This window comes from Dipodomys ordii, unplaced genomic scaffold (genome assembly GCF_000151885.1).
Source record: "Dipodomys ordii isolate 6190 unplaced genomic scaffold, Dord_2.0 Scaffold49, whole genome shotgun sequence".
NCBI lineage: Eukaryota > Metazoa > Chordata > Mammalia > Rodentia > Heteromyidae > Dipodomys > Dipodomys ordii.
Window position 1 is genome coordinate 9,841,442 of NW_012267265.1, and position 15,746 is coordinate 9,857,187.

The 15,746-nt window shown below is 40.7% G+C and overlaps 1 protein-coding gene across 2 annotated transcripts in view; it reads right to left on the reverse strand.

Annotated features, from left to right (window-relative positions):
* The window catches only part of Rasgef1b (RasGEF domain family, member 1B), a 37,108-nt gene extending 21,848 nt beyond the window's left edge, over positions 1-15,260 (reverse strand). For both annotated transcript variants that reach the window (XM_013020242.1, XM_013020241.1), the window contains exons 1-4: positions 15,137-15,260; positions 3,004-3,186; positions 1,289-1,411; positions 766-903 (exon numbers count right to left, since the gene is read on the reverse strand). In XM_013020242.1, the coding sequence (XP_012875696.1) occupies positions 766-903; positions 1,289-1,411; positions 3,004-3,180 (438 nt within the window). In that variant the 5' untranslated portion in view covers positions 3,181-3,186; positions 15,137-15,260. The remainder of the gene's footprint in view (positions 1-765; positions 904-1,288; positions 1,412-3,003; positions 3,187-15,136) is intronic.
* Positions 15,261-15,746: the final 486 nt, after the last annotated feature.

Genomic DNA, 15,746 nt, shown 5'->3' on the forward strand with positions numbered 1-15,746 from the left:
AATGCTACCAAGTGTATTATAAAACAAACCAACAAACATGGCATTATTTCCTTGTATATGAGATCCTTTACAAGTGATTTATTTGCTTCTGTTGTAGTAGGATTAAAAGCATGCCCTCTACATGCAAGCAAGTAATCAACATTGAGCTCCATCTCCACCCTCAAGTTTAAATTAGTGCTCTGAAGAATTAGTATGCTTTTCTTTCCTCTCACAATAAAAAATAAGTAAATAATTGTACTATCCTTTTATCTGGAAATTAAACTTAAGCCACAACACTCCTTTCCCGTCCTACTGGCTCTCAACACTGACATATTTGTTTTCTCCTTTCCTGATCTAGATCATATACTTAAATTTATGATTTATTAATAGGCTACTTGCTAATCAACTGTTATATTAATATTCTATTGACTCTGTGCATCTTAATGCTTCTTAATATGTTATTTTTTAAAGGTGCCAAACTTTTTAGGAAGCACTTAATATATAAGTAAAATAAAACCAAAACATAGTTGTAACTTGAATCCTGTGCATGAATTGACATGAACATATCCCTCAACTTATCAGATAAAACTTCAGGTCATATTTCTTTGAAGTGAGATGGAATAATCATTTGTTGGATATATCACAACAGCCAACATGCCATAGCAGAAGGCTTTTCCAAAGGCAAAGCAGAAAGAAGTGCTGAGGCACTCAGAGAGAATACATTACCATTTCCCACCCAGGCTATTCTGAAAGTTTTGATGGCTATGCAAAATTCAAGCTACCAACCTCCTCGCCACTGGCTATTCTGTGAGCCAGATCTTTTAAATTTCTCATCATTCTTTCATCCCGAAAATCATAAGGAAATGTTTCAGTCCATTCTGTCAAGAGCTGAAGAATTTTGGGTGCAATTTTTCTCATCTGGCTCTAAGAAGAAAAAGCAAATGAAATTCAATGATATTTGTCAACATGCACTACGCCAAATAAATAAGCCTTTTGAGGTTGAAGAAGCAGCACTAGTTTTCCCCTATATCAACATCAAGTGTAATTAATTTCAGAGAGATCTATAACATTCAATTCGTATGATGTAGTTTATTAACTTTTGCAGCGCAAACCCAGGGCCTTGTGCATGCCATAGAAATGTAGTACCACCCATACTATGTTCTTTCAACAATTCCCAGTTTCCTATGTATAGTCATGATGCCACTTACACACTTGAATGAGGACGTAAGCGAGGATCCCTTAGGAAACTAACTTCACAATCCAAGCCATGGAGTTAGCACATATAATAAAGTTCAAAATGTTTCCTTACCTTATCACTATCAGGATCACTTAGTCTCTGGTGCTCAACACATAACTGGCAAACTTTGGCCATGAGCTCATACGGATGCATAAACAACCGAGAACTGAGGAGGAAGGTGAATATATATGTCCTCTGTGACAAGAGAAAAAAGACATTGTTGATGGTGCATCTGATTTCATTAACTTCTCTTGATCAAAGTTCATATACTACAATTTCAAAAGTAGTACCTGCACATATAACAATACAATATGAATTTTTCCTTTCCCTTTGTCTCTATCTTTTTCCTTTAAACCATAATAAAATATTAACAGAATTCCAGCACAAATTTAGTTCCTGAAAATATTCAGAGAACATTTTCACATCTATCTGCAGAAAGCCAGGCTACCAGGACACCTTACTTATTGTAGGAGAGAATAATGAAATTCAGCCCAGAAAGAGAAATCCCACTTAGATATACCACCCAAAGAGGATCTGATTATGTGATCAAATATTATAGTACCTGGATGGAAACAACAAAAAAGAAAGAAGACCCCACTTATCCCACCTATGTTCAATCAAGAATCCTCCTGTGTGTTCATATAGTACACTGAAGTGTTTGTGGCAGAGCAGTTGAAGATGATCTTGTGAGTAACCTATTTACTTGCATGAGGGCCAAGCATTTTGATCAAGCACAATAAAACACTATATACTTTTCTTTCACCACATTGTCTCCCAAGAAGCCAGTAATGAAGTAGTGCTTTATTTGTTATAGTAATTTCAGACTCCCAATGAAAAGAGAAATTCCATGGATTGTTCCCTCACTCCATCCCCCAGGCGCCTTTAGTGGCTCATAAACATTTACAGGGCTGAACAAGGAGCTCCGTTTACTTTTGATTACTCGTTTTCCCTGTGTGGCAACATATCTGAAAATACCATGTACAAATCACACAGAGAGAGATAACTTAGTAAGAAGCATTATGTTGAATTACCATGGTAAGCACAAACTAACCTTTACATGCCAAAGTTATTATTATATTTATAAAAACGAATGAAGATGGTCTCTAGATACTTTCATGAAATGGCCATCAATAACCAGCTGTTTAATAAATCCTGTTATCCTACTAAACTGAATTCCACCAAAGTAAGTACTGTGGCACACAAGAAAAATCAGGTGTTACAGAAAGAAAAAAAAAAACCTGTTTAATTCCAGATGCTGGAGGTGAAACTGAGTAAATACTCAACTGTGAAATTTCAGTCTCCTCCCCTATCCTGTTTTAGAATTATTGGGATAATATGTAACAAATATGCTAGATTACACAGTGCTAATTTACAAACTGTAAGTTATCAAAGCAAACCAGAAGCAAATCTCATCTGAATTCTCCACATGAGTGATAGGATTGGAAATAAACATACTCTAAGGGGATTGAATGTTCTCTAGCATTTTTATTTTAAAACCAAAGAGTAAACACAGATCAACCCTACATATACTTTATTCCAATGGTACCAGACTACCTATACTGTGGCACCTCACCTGAAAAAATCAAAACCTTTAGTGGAGACTATCAAAATGTGACACATACCCATACTTGATTTGAATTCAAAGCATTCAACAATCATTATGTAGTTTCTTACTAAGAAGATTCTTAGCAACCTGAGTATAATTCCACAGTGCACATGGTTCCTGTATACTACATTATACTTTGTTCTATAATAAAGGTGGCCTTCAGAGGATAAGGAATACTTACATCTGGATAGTAATCCACATTAGGTACTAAGTGCTGGATAAGAGCTTCCAGAGACCCAGAAAGGAGATTGTTGTCATGGTAATACAGCCCTCCACAGCTGTCCTCTGAAGACTGATAGAGGTTTCGGTTGTAACCACTGCTATCAAACATTGCTGAAAAAGGAGGAGTCTGAGGCATACTTTCCTAAAAAAATAAATAAATAAAAGAAGAGAACATGGTGTCAGCATACACAATATAAAAAAGAGAAATCATCCTTAACAGGATAAGCTTTAATAATAATGAAGAGATCATTACAAAATATCAGAACCCACCCAAAGCCAAATTGTTCTTCGAATATTACATGTATACAGACTGTTAAGTACAGAAAGATGGATTCTGGATCTCACTGGTGCCATCTTGGAAACATATGGATGATAGGGAATTGGGTTTAACTGGTACCATCTTGGCTTCCTGGTGAATGAAGGTGAAGTCCCACTGCCAGGTAATTGGTGTGCCTGAATTCCTAGAGGCAGGGGTGGTGATTTGGACAATAAATCACTGGACCTGCCAGTTTTTTACCATGAACCTCAAGGAGCAAGCTCCCTGTGACCCTGACCCTTTACCACGACAATATTTAGAGGTCCTGACCAGCTCAGTTGCCATTTTACACCATACCTTGTGTATCCTAACTCTCCTCAGGTCACCATGGTATCCCTCTTCAACTCTTCATTAGAGTTGATCTGCTCTTTCTTTGCCCTCTTACCCTGGTGACTCAGTTTTCTAACAGTATTAAGTGTATCTGAGGCTGCAAGTTTTTGGGGGACATGTGTCCGCTTGCAGTTGCTGGCTATCTAATAAGGACTCCTGATTCGACCTTTCAAAATAAGGCTTCTCGGGAGCTCACAAATTCCCGTATAACAGTACCAATCTCATTCAATCAAATACAAAATGCATAGGCAAGTCAGATCTCTGGCTGTCATGGTTGTACATAATTTCTTCACATTTGAGGAAGGGGCTGAGGAACTGAGTTTGCATTGCTTGATCCCACGAAGTCAAGTATTCCTTCAGATCTTGCTGGGAAGAACTAAACGGAAGAGATAACTGACCAGCCCTGGACAGATGGGAAAACTAACTTACAAAAAGCCTAGAATTAACACATGATGTGTGTGTGTGTGTGTGTGTGTGTGTGTGTGTGTGTGTGTGTGTGTGTGCTTGCGTGCACACGCATGCACATGCTTCTTGCAGATATCAAGACATGTAGTGCTGTCTCCCCAGCTTTTTAGAAGCTCAGATACTGTTGATTTTCTCCCCTTAGTGTCCAGTTCTTGGAAAGGGAAAAAGAGGAATATACAGTTCCCAGTAAACATGCTGGCTGAGAAGGCACCTGGCTGGGAAACAAGGAGTGCCGTGACAGTCCTGAGATAAGTTGCTCCTCCCTCCCCCTCTGTGTGCCTTGCAGCTCACAAAGCCCTGGTCAGAGAGTGTTCATGGGAGGCCAGCAGCTAGTAAGTTATTACTTGGATTCCTGGGGGACGTAGAGCTGGTTCTGAGAACAGACTTGGGTTTCTGGCAGCATGTCTGGACAATAGAGGCATTCAACAGTTGTGCAGGCTGGGGGTTTCAGAAAGCAAACAATGAGGGGAAGCCAAACTGCAGGATTGACAGGGACACAACCAGGGCTAATCCTTCTTTTCAAGAGGCCAAAAGATATTTGCATCCAAATGGAAGAAGGGGGGAGGGAGCCCTGTGTTAGAAGTCACATTCCTTAGTCTACTAGCTTCAGTTCCAGCTACCACTAATGGAGGCACACACAGCTCACAACATGCACACGTGCCTCCAGAAGAGGCGGGCAGTGTTAAGAAAACACACCCGCATAGAAAGCCAAACTAGCCAGTGAAAATAGCACTCAAAAAAGTCAACAGAAGGGTTGGAGGCATGGCTCAGTTGGTAAAATGCTTACCAATGGCAAAAGCAGCCAGAGGTACCAAGTTCAAGTGCTGGCCTTAGAACAAGAAAAAAAGAGAAAAGAAAAAAAAAGTAAATAGGAAAAAATAAAGAGCTTCAACTTTGTGTTTTCCATCCAAAAGAAAAAAAATAAATAAACCACCAAAATACAGTTGAATGCCGGTTTAAAGAAATCTATGAAAAATTTGCCACAACTGGGAACAAAGTGATTGCTGAGAATCACTATAGGGGAATTTGTCATTCAGTTCATTGTTATCTACCTCTAACTTAGGGTCAGGAACTGTGGGTTGTAATGTTAATACATACTCAGCACAATTCCTTAGGTGGTAAGCTCTCACATGTAGTGACCATATTAAACAAATAACTCAATATTATATTTTATAAAGCCATGGACAAAGGAAATATCTGTCCCCTTCAAACTGAACATATTTTATGAGTACAATTCATGTGTAATGTAATTGTTACACATGAGTTGTCCTTGCTAGGAAGTAAAAGAGCCAATCAACTATTGACAGGAGAAATCTAGAGTGTCCTCAAACTTGGAGACCAGGACCTAAGAAGAAAGGCATACCTACAACTTCCTTCTGATGATATCTGGACTTGGTTGCCTGTGGCTTAAGTTTTCCATGGTTACAACCACTGGCACACAGGATTTGGAGAATTCCTTTAATTCATGTTGGATTTTTTTTCTGTTATTAAACACTATATTATTTCTTGGTTATTGATGCTAATCTAACAAAATACTTTTGGGAGATGGTTAGTCCAGATACAACAACTTCTGAAAATCAGAAAATAATATTCAACGGGACTATAGGAAAAGCACTGGTTCAGAATACAAACAATAGATTGCATTTCACTATGAGCAATTTCATTTCAATGTAAGTAATTAGAAGTGATGGCGTAGGGACCTCAGGATGAGCAGACCAAGGATTTGAAAGCAATACACTAGCCAAATGTGTAACTTAAATGATTAGAAATGACTGCAAGACAGACAGTTATGGAGGAAGCCAATGTGCCCGAGGCATCACAGTCAGGTCCAAACTCCTCTTTCTATAAACATGCTACTTGAGACCAGAAGGTGGGGGGAGGTGAATTGCAGTGACCAGGCTGTCATGTGACTCTAGCACAAAATGAGCCAGATGGAACTTTCCCAATCGTGCATTCCTGCTGCCCTGGGCTTATTAGCAGTACATGCTAGCCCACAAGACAGTCATGGGTCATTCAGTTTCCTTTCAAGTAATCAGAACCAAGTATTTGCACTTCTTAATTATACACTCCTGTATAGTAAACAAGGACTCAGATCTGGATTAAGATTCAGATTGAATGAAGTCCTAATTTGGGTACTTAATCCCTGTGAAATCTGCAGAAAGTGCCTTAATTCATCCCTCCCCCCATCCCTGTTATATTCCCCATCTGTTACTTTCAGTTCTGTTCACCCCTTCCAGCATCCTACATTGTTTATATGCAACTACTCATCTTCTTCCTAGGAAAGCTCCTCTTACAACATTCTTTTGAGAATTTTGCCAAAGATTCTTATGTATTATTCTTTGGACATGTACCACAAGATTTCTTGGGAAAGTATAAAATACAAACACTTCAAAAACTTCCTCCCCCAAAGGGACCAAAAGAAAATGTTACTTACAGCGATGCAAGCCAAACTGAGAAAAATTAATTGGTGTTATAGATTATGCTTTACTTAAAAACCAATGGTAACAAGAGACTATGTCACAGGCAGTTTTCTACCTTCAAATTAGTCCAAAGATATGTTGCTCATCAGTTGATTTTCCCATGAGTATTTTTGTTTTCCCAACTTGAGTACTGAACTTATACAGAGCAATAATGAATTGCTGAACTCCAAGTCACTCCAAGAGACCCTGGCCCCTTATTTATGCATAATGGGTAAATTTTCAACCTTGCCATCCACGTACTTATTTAGAACAGCATCTTTCCTTTTCCTTACATCTTTCTCCCTTCATTGGTAGAACATTTCCCTCACTCTGAAATCTCATGTATACTAAAAAATTTGTCCACATTCCCAAACTCTTATTTTTCTGAATTCCCTTTAAGATGTCTCTCTGGAAATCCAGGTGAGTCAGCTCCCACAACTTCATTGGCTTCTGTTTGTGTAATCGTTTACTCACGCCTTTGTGGATTCTGCAACCACCCCATCTGTCAGTAATCCTCATTCTTTTTTACTTCAGAAGCAGCTTAGACTCAGAAAAACTCTAATAATTCTCTGAGCATTACACATTCCGGGGACAAATCAGGTAGGGTTTCAAACCTAGGTCTTTAGATTCCAGGCACAAACTTTTATTACAGTTCTCCGTGCTATCCTGAGAATGGTGTTCTTCCCTTTGAACTTCTAGTATGTAACCATAAAACGAAAAGCCTGTCCGTCTGTCCCAAATTATAAGCTGTTAGAATAATTTATGGTTTACATGTTCTACATAAATCTTTGCTCCAAAGATATATTCATACCACTCATTACTCTTATTAAAAAGTCACACTGTCAACAGCAGTACATAAGTTAGTGACCTTGGCAATCAAAGTACAGTGTCAGCTCCGCAAAGATTACCAAGATTTTGATATATATGTTTGACTTTTTAAAAAACAGTTTAGTATTTTTAAAACAGGGAGCAGGTGAACAGTCACAGAGCATCTTACAGTGGGTAGCACATTGGATTTGATGAAATTCAATGATACATGCTTATACTTTATAGATTTCCAGAAAAAAAATTAGTAAGACAAATGTTAAAAGAAAGATCACAGTTCATGGTATTCATCACTAATCTCTGAATAATCTTTAACAAGTGACTAGTCTAGCCACATTCTGAAAGATTAACTGCCTGTGTAATAAATAAACACAAAGAAAAGTCAGCAGAATGGTACTGAAAGTACTGTCTGTACCAGATCATTTTAAATACTCAAGAAGATAAACAGTTTGTTTTCTCTGTGTCCTCTCCCTCCTTATTACCCTTGAGAGAGCTACTGTTCATTCAGAACAACTCAGAGTCTGTGTCCAGGATTTTAGTTTTACCTGCTTCAACTCTGGAATTAAAGAAGTGAGGCTCAAAAGATTAAGCATGGGCTTAGTTCTTATGAAGATAAATTCAATAATCACAGTACTAGACCTAAGAATCCAGAAAAGTATTTATCCCTGGGCACGTCTAACTCTAGAAATCACTTGCTAATGACACCTCTAGGGAACAGAAGCTAGTGTGAAGTGATGTGAGGTGATTCTCAGACTATAGCTCCCACTGATTATTTCATGGCCATGTAGCTCTAATGCTTTTAACTGTGGTGACCCTTCCCCTTTTAGTTTTGACAACTACTATTCTCTGTCTCTAGGGTTCATAAAGTCTCAGTTTCCACAATCTCTGACTCTCCATTCTTCCTTAGCATTAATTTGCTAACCATATACCTTGTATAGAAAACAGTGCCTACTTCTCAAAATTAGAATGTGTTCACATAGGTTAGTTAACTGTTAAATAAAACTTTTCAAGACCAAAAATTCCCTCATAGGGTTTGGGGGGGGGCAGGAAGGAAGAGAGCTGGATGAGACCCATGTAAAACTTGTTGACTTGATTCAAATCACTACCACTGAAACAGACTACAGATTTAAAAGGTAATTATCAACACTCAGTTTAATTTGGGAGCCAGTTCCTTTATCCAAAACACATTTCTTTTCAGCCAGTATTCCTTAACATTTGTGTTACACATGTGTGTGTATGTGTGTCAGTTCTGGGGCTTGAACTCAGAACCTGGAAGGTGCCCTTGAACTTTTTGCTCAAGGCTAGCATGCTACTCCTTAGCTACTTAGCTCTACTTCCAGCTTTTTGCTGGTAACTGGAGACAAGCGTCTCATGGACTTTTCCTGCCCAGGCTGGCTTTGAACTGTGATCTTCAGATCTCAGCTTCCTGAGTAGTTAGGATTAAAAATGTAAGCCATCAGCACCTAGTGGTACTTAACCTTTTAAGATGACAAACATTTCTCCCACAGTCCCTGAAGAACCATACCAACAAGTTAGCATATACTTTAATGGATTAAGAGGCCAAAGTACTGGTGTATATAGAATTCAGATGTCATGTCTATATCCCAAAGTAAAACAAGGGACATCTGAATAGAACATTGGCCCAACACTCTCAAGACTTGTTCCTTAGAAATCAAGAGATACTTTTTTTTTTCAGGTAGTACCATTCCAATTGAGTTAAAAAAATAAAAGAATGATACATCTTTTGGTTTTGGTAGAACAATTAAAATAGCCTGTTTTCCCCACTACACTCAGGCAGCATAATAAGTTGGAAGGAGAGGCAGTAAGTCAATGGGAAAACAATTTTGATTTTTGAAATAATAAACCAAACTTAAAAAAACTTATGGCCACCAAAATTATTGTCATAGATTACTGACTATGCTGAAAAAATTTCCAGTTAATAAAAGATATACCGAACCAAGGCAGAGGATATGAATATTCCTTCTTAGAATTAATTTGGTAGGTTGAAAAAGTCAGTTGACAGACAAGAAATCTTACAGGGCTGCTAATTTGGTCACAAAGATAGATCATGTTCTTCTAAGGGCCCTGGAAAAGTTCAGCCTGACATTGATCCAGCAGCAAGGAAGCAGTCACTGGGTGATTTACAGGATGAATGAATTTGAAAGGCATGTCTAATGGTTTTAAACCCACTAAAGCACCAGATGAAAAGCTGCCTTTTTCTAAACAGCAGACTGCGTTTGAATTAGTGACTGCTTTTGCACAATGTTATTTATGATGAAGCAGGTGCACGGGGATAGGTGGTTTCAGGTGACAATCTGAATTGGGAGAGAGGTTGAGAAACACACGGGCATGGAGACTTAGTCAAAAGCTATCCCTCAATGCCTGTTAAAGATACTTTCATAAATCTCCACCTGAATGTCTTGTCAGCATTTCCTCTAAATTGAAGTTAGAAAATACAGGAGTCAAAAAAAATTCAATACTATTTCATCATGTAGTGCAATATTTATACCTTTATGTTGCTACAATATTTTAGCATTCACTCAAATGCTGCACAGACCCCCTCCACCCCCCCCCCACACACACAAAGACTTCCTTACCAGAGATGAACTTTGAAAGCATATTTGCTTAATGGGAAGAGATTTAATTTAATATCCTGGAATTACAGATTTCCCAATTCCCATTTTGATTCTAAAGGAACTTTGTACCTTGGTGAGATGCAACTTTAACAACTCAACTTTTTTTTTTTTCCCTTTACTCATTTGAAAAATTGCAGTGATCTGAACTGGAACGCGTTCACATACTTCTCTACCTAGTCCCCTCTAGCCTCCTTTTAGCCCCATTAGAGCTGAGACTACAAAGAATGACTAAATGTTCATACAAGGTCTCTGACTGTAGATTCGCACACGGGTCAAAAGTAAAAGGCAAGCCCTTGATGCTATCTGAAACAGCTTGTTTTGAGATGAGTGAAATGTTGAGAAGATTATCTTCTCATTTCTTTTCCTAATCAGAAGAAGCCATACAGAAGAGATTTCTAACAACATCTGTGGAAATTGTTGCGATGCTATACTTATGCCAATCTCTGTAAGAAAGAAGAGGCAAATAACTTGGAGTAGATAGCTCAGAATCAACCCACTTCTTTTGGCATGTTAACAGACAGTAATTCCAAGATAAATACATTCCTTGGAACTGAGTCCCAATTGCTTCATAGATTCCTCAGTTATGGGAGAGAAGATAATTACTATGTTTGAGAAAGATCCTTTCTTTCTCCAAAATAAAGAAGTGATATTTCCTGATTTGAGTTATAGGCATCCATATAAAAATAAATCCACATTTTACTTTATCTTTAAAAAAGTTCTTCACTAATTCCTCATTGAAGAAAGAAGGGAATTGTGACTCAAATAGAATCTCTGGTTTCTTTGGAAGAAAAAGATAAGATTTGTGATTTTTTTTTTTGTCTTGGGGATGGTGTTAGCAAATTATTAAAGTATAAAATTGCATCTCAGTTCATAGCAACCCGAAGTAAACTTGCAGAGTCATTAAATAATCTTCCTAAGAGATAAAGCAGTATGGTGTGGGGAGGAAAGCCAGGACAAGTGGTTATTCTTTTTATGTGTTCACTAATCTACAATGCTATCTCTCATGTAGTTCTTGAGCTTAACAGTAGATGGCTCCTCTTTCCTTGTCATGAAAGGCTGGTGCTTTCCTGCAATAACAGCTGGTGTTAGTTTTAAAAAGGGCAACTCAGTTCTAAAGAAAAGATATTGAGAAATTAGTGTTGTGATTCTGGCACATCACTGAGTTGAAGAAAGTGGCAATCCTCATACCATATAAGTGAAGACCTAGACTTGCTGATCAAGACAGTTGCTCCTATTCCCTGTTGCCTCAGACGCCCATCTGCGACAGAATAAATTATTTCATTTCCCGAAAATAATTTAAAAAAAATGACTTTCTGGGTAATCAAAGTCAGTATTATCTAATCAAATACTATCACAAGAACTAGAATCCTGGCAGGGCCCCTCTTCTTGACAATTCAATACAATCACTACTAGCCATAATGACTACTAAGCACTTAGTAGTCAGTGCACCCTAAAAGCTATATTTTTAATTCTGTTCAACTCATACTAAATGGCTAAAGGGCATCATAAAGGACAGCACAAATATGACAAGGTGAATCATCATGCATCTATGATAGATTTTATGCTATATCACAGAATATCATATGTTGAACATTTTTATTAAAAAATTTCTTTTTTTTTTTTAAGATTTTGCTTCTCTATACCCAACTCATCTTGGCATAAAAATGAGCTGACAGTGAGGACATTTGTAAAATTCAGATTTTTTTCTCCATGTTTTATTACATAACATAGTTACTGTGATAATTTTATATATATATATATATATATATATATATATATATATATTTGGCCACAAGTTCTTGAAAAACTATGTTTATCCCTCCCATTCTATTCTTCTGTTTTAGATATAGGTAGGTATTTGTGGTCTACAAGATGTTTTCCTTTCTAAAAGGCTAATGTTTTATTTTCCATATCAAAGTACTTTTCCATCATGGTTTCCTAATAAAATTTGAACTGAATAACCTGAACATACATACATACTTTCTGAGGAAATAATAACCAAATTAACTGAGGGGAAAAAATGATTGGCTAAAAGAAATTTAAATTTTAGTAGAAACTGTCACATAATAGGCCAAGAAACTATGAAAAATTTGAAAACACAATTGTTAATGTTTTTCTGACTCTTATTGAAGTTGGTCGCAAGAGGAAAACAAAATCAAAAGGCAGTTTAAGAAGTATTCCATTCCTATATAAATTAATCAATAGAAAGAATTTCACTGTCCTCTCTTCATTTCTTTTTTCTCATTTCTTGAGAAGATTGCAACATCTTTGTGTGCATCGCCTCACCCGTCATTGGTCCAACCTAATACAAGGTGCAGATGTGAAGTGACAGCACAAGTAAAGCAGTTATCACTGAGATAAAAGAGACCATAAACCATCAGCTCAACTCCCCATGTCTAGTCTAGAGTGGCAGGTACAAGGAGAGGTCATGTGACTTGTCAGGCCTCCAAATTAGCATGAACCCAAGTTTCCTTCTTCCCTACAACTGCCATTTTATCAATAGTCCATATGTATGTGTGTATATATACAAATTTAACTGGAGAACCAAAAACAAAATATGTAGAAAAAGGGATTCTAGTTCTGGAAAAGTGAAAAGAATGGATAAAGGATACCCGAGTTCAACCACTAATAAAAATAAATCCATAAATATTAAGCATCATTTCCCACAGGACAATTTGCTTCTTTAAGAGGTCAGACAATGCTATAAGACAATTCCATTTATTATCTGTGGCATCAGAATGGAGCTTCTCAGTTCTTGCTCAGAATTCTTGATTGTTTTCACAAGCAAGGCAGAATACCCTGCATTCCCATCTCCTTTCCAAGGCAGCGTTCTCTAAGAGGCTCTGACAAATACCCATGTTCCTCCCAAGTCCAGTTCTTCCAGGGAGCCTTTGGAAGCTGATAAAGCTGCTCCCAGGGCTTCCAGTGTCAAATTATCCCCCCAGACTTCCTCCTCTATTTTCTTATCATGCCTTTCCCCTAAATGCATAGGAGGCAATTGGTTTTATTTGGTCTATTGTACTTGATTACCTAGTAGTTAATTTCAGATCATATGAACAAAAATGTTAGCAATGATGTACATATTCTTATGACAAATAATAAATACTTTACAAATATGTAGTTATATATGTATATATATGTATACTTAATGTATTGGATTAGATGTTAAGGGGGGGGTGGAGAACGACAATAAATGCAAATATTTTCTGATGATTCTCTTCCTCCAAAGATAAGACAATACCACCTTCAGGAATCAGTATATGCCAAAACCTGAAAATATGGCACAGGAGAAATGAAATCTAGAGTGAACGCTGCATTAGACAAATGGCCAGTATGTTCAGTAGCTGGAAAGACTACCACCTTTAGGAAAACAAAAGATGGGCCAACAAGCAGAAGAAACTTGCTCACTGGTGGCTTATATTCTCAGCCCTACAGATCTACTTGAAATGAAATACATGAGGGACAGAAGCCTGACTTCAGTCAAGTGTCCTGTAGCTTCAGTGGCTCAAACACTGTCCCCCTTCCCATGTTACATTGCCATTCGTAATGGGGGTTAATTAGCTACCATTACTATTATTCTGCTATGAAAACCTCAGCAGCCAAAAAAAAAAAATTCCTTTTCTTTAAAGAAATCAATTCTACATTCGCTCTGAACACCATTTGGCCAGTCATTCCCTCACTAATCTCCAAACAAGTACATGTATTTTAAGCCTCCTTGCTTAACATAGACTGACCCACCAGAGCCTTAACTATGTTTAAATTAAGGCACAGTCATCACATGCCAAGATCCAGCCACTGTTCTCAGGAGGAAAAAAAAAAAATTATTCACCCCATCTGAGTCTGACTGTGTCAGACAGCATTCACGAGTGTGACACCCGGGTCCCTGGACTCTTCCCCTTTATTCACCAATGAGACCCTCCCTGTAAGAGGTCATCTGCTAAATATAGATCCACGCGCACTAGCAGTTCCTGACCATTGTCACATGGCGCTGCTGGCGAAAGGACTCCTAGGAGACGCGATCTCCCAAACACACATACACAAGTCACCTGTACACACCGTGGTCACCGAAGTCATCTGCATAGGCGACACATCCACACGGGGAAGAGAATAACGCTGCCGAGACCGAGACATTCTCCTCCTGCTGGTTGGCACGCTGGTGCCCTCCTGTCAGAGGACTGAGCTACGTGGCCTGGCCTGACCTGTGCCAATGTGGATGGGGTCAGGTGGGAGGCTCCAGTGAACACACACACACACACACACACACACACACACACACGGAGGCGCGTCACGCCCCATCCCCCCCCCCGCCGTTTTGCCGCCTTCTCCCCTACAGCACGGAGACCTTCCCACGTTCTCTCCTAGAAAGAGGGGTCTCCCCTACGCCGTCTGCCCACTGGACTACCAGTCATCATCCCCAGCAGATGACAACTATCTTCAGGACACTTGTCCTCGGGTAAACTCACCCGAGCTCGCGGAAAAAAAAAATAACAAGTCGACAAGGTGTTTCCCAAGTTTGCCAGCCGAGCCCAGGTAGGAAACAGCCCAGAACGAGAGCCCGCGGGGGTAAGCCCAGGACCTCTGATGGCCCTGTCCCTTCAGCGTCAGACCTCGATCACACGGAGCCGGCACCCCGTGCACACACAAACGCAGAAAGAGAGGGGGGTAAGCGCAGCCCGAGATGGAACACAGACCCGGACGCGACTGGAGCTCCGTCACCGTTCCCAAACTACCGAGATCGCAGAGAGACCCTGGGGGGGTCGGGGGAGCAGGCCGGGCACAGCCCAGCCTGTCCCGGCGCAGGATCCCGAGCTCGGACCGACCCCCCCTGCCCTGCCCCGCACCTGTCGTGACCCGGGGGGCCCAGGGCACCGCGGCGGCCGGGCAAGGGGACTGCCCACTCCTGGGAGCGCACCCCGCAGCCGAAGCGCCCGGCTCAGGTCGCGGGGAGGGGCGGCGAGGGGGGAAATCTCTGGGGTCTCCCGGGAGCACGCAGCCCCGTTCCCGCTGCGGAGCTCCGGGACCCTCCAGGAGAAAGAAAAGCCCAGCCAGCCAACAACCTACCCGCAGATGGACTCCGGGTCCTCCGCCACCTGGCTGTGCGCCACGCGCCCACCGATGAGTCCAAAAGCGCCGAGCAGAGAAGCGCGCGGGAAAGTGGGGGGGGGGCAGTAGAATCCGCCGAACCAGTCCGGTCCCTTGTTTATACTGAAACTACCGCACCGGCGAGGCGCACACCCCCTTCCCCCGCCGGCCCCGCCCCATCGACAAGCCACGCCCCCTCCGCGAGCTCCGGCCAATCACGGCGCAGCTCGGCGCCCACGCCGCCGCCTCCGCCCCCGGACCTTTCGGCGGGGCTCGATGGGCCGCGGGACTCCCGCGCGCGCGGCCGCCCCAGTGCTTACCTGCCCGCGTGGAGGAAGCCGGTGCGCTGAGCTTTATTTAGCTGTGCTGCTTGGGTGGGCTCAACTCTGTGTCAACGCCCCCGCCCCGGGCGGACCGTCCGTGCAGTGTCCTGCGCACGCGCGCGCGGGTGCTCATTTACCTGCGCACTACCTGTAAATACCGGCTCGACTCGTTACACGGCATCTAGGAACACAATTAAGAGCCGGAGGTGGCTGCTGCCCGTGGAACGCTCAGAAGGGAGCAAGCCACAGAACCCTGGCTCAGCCAG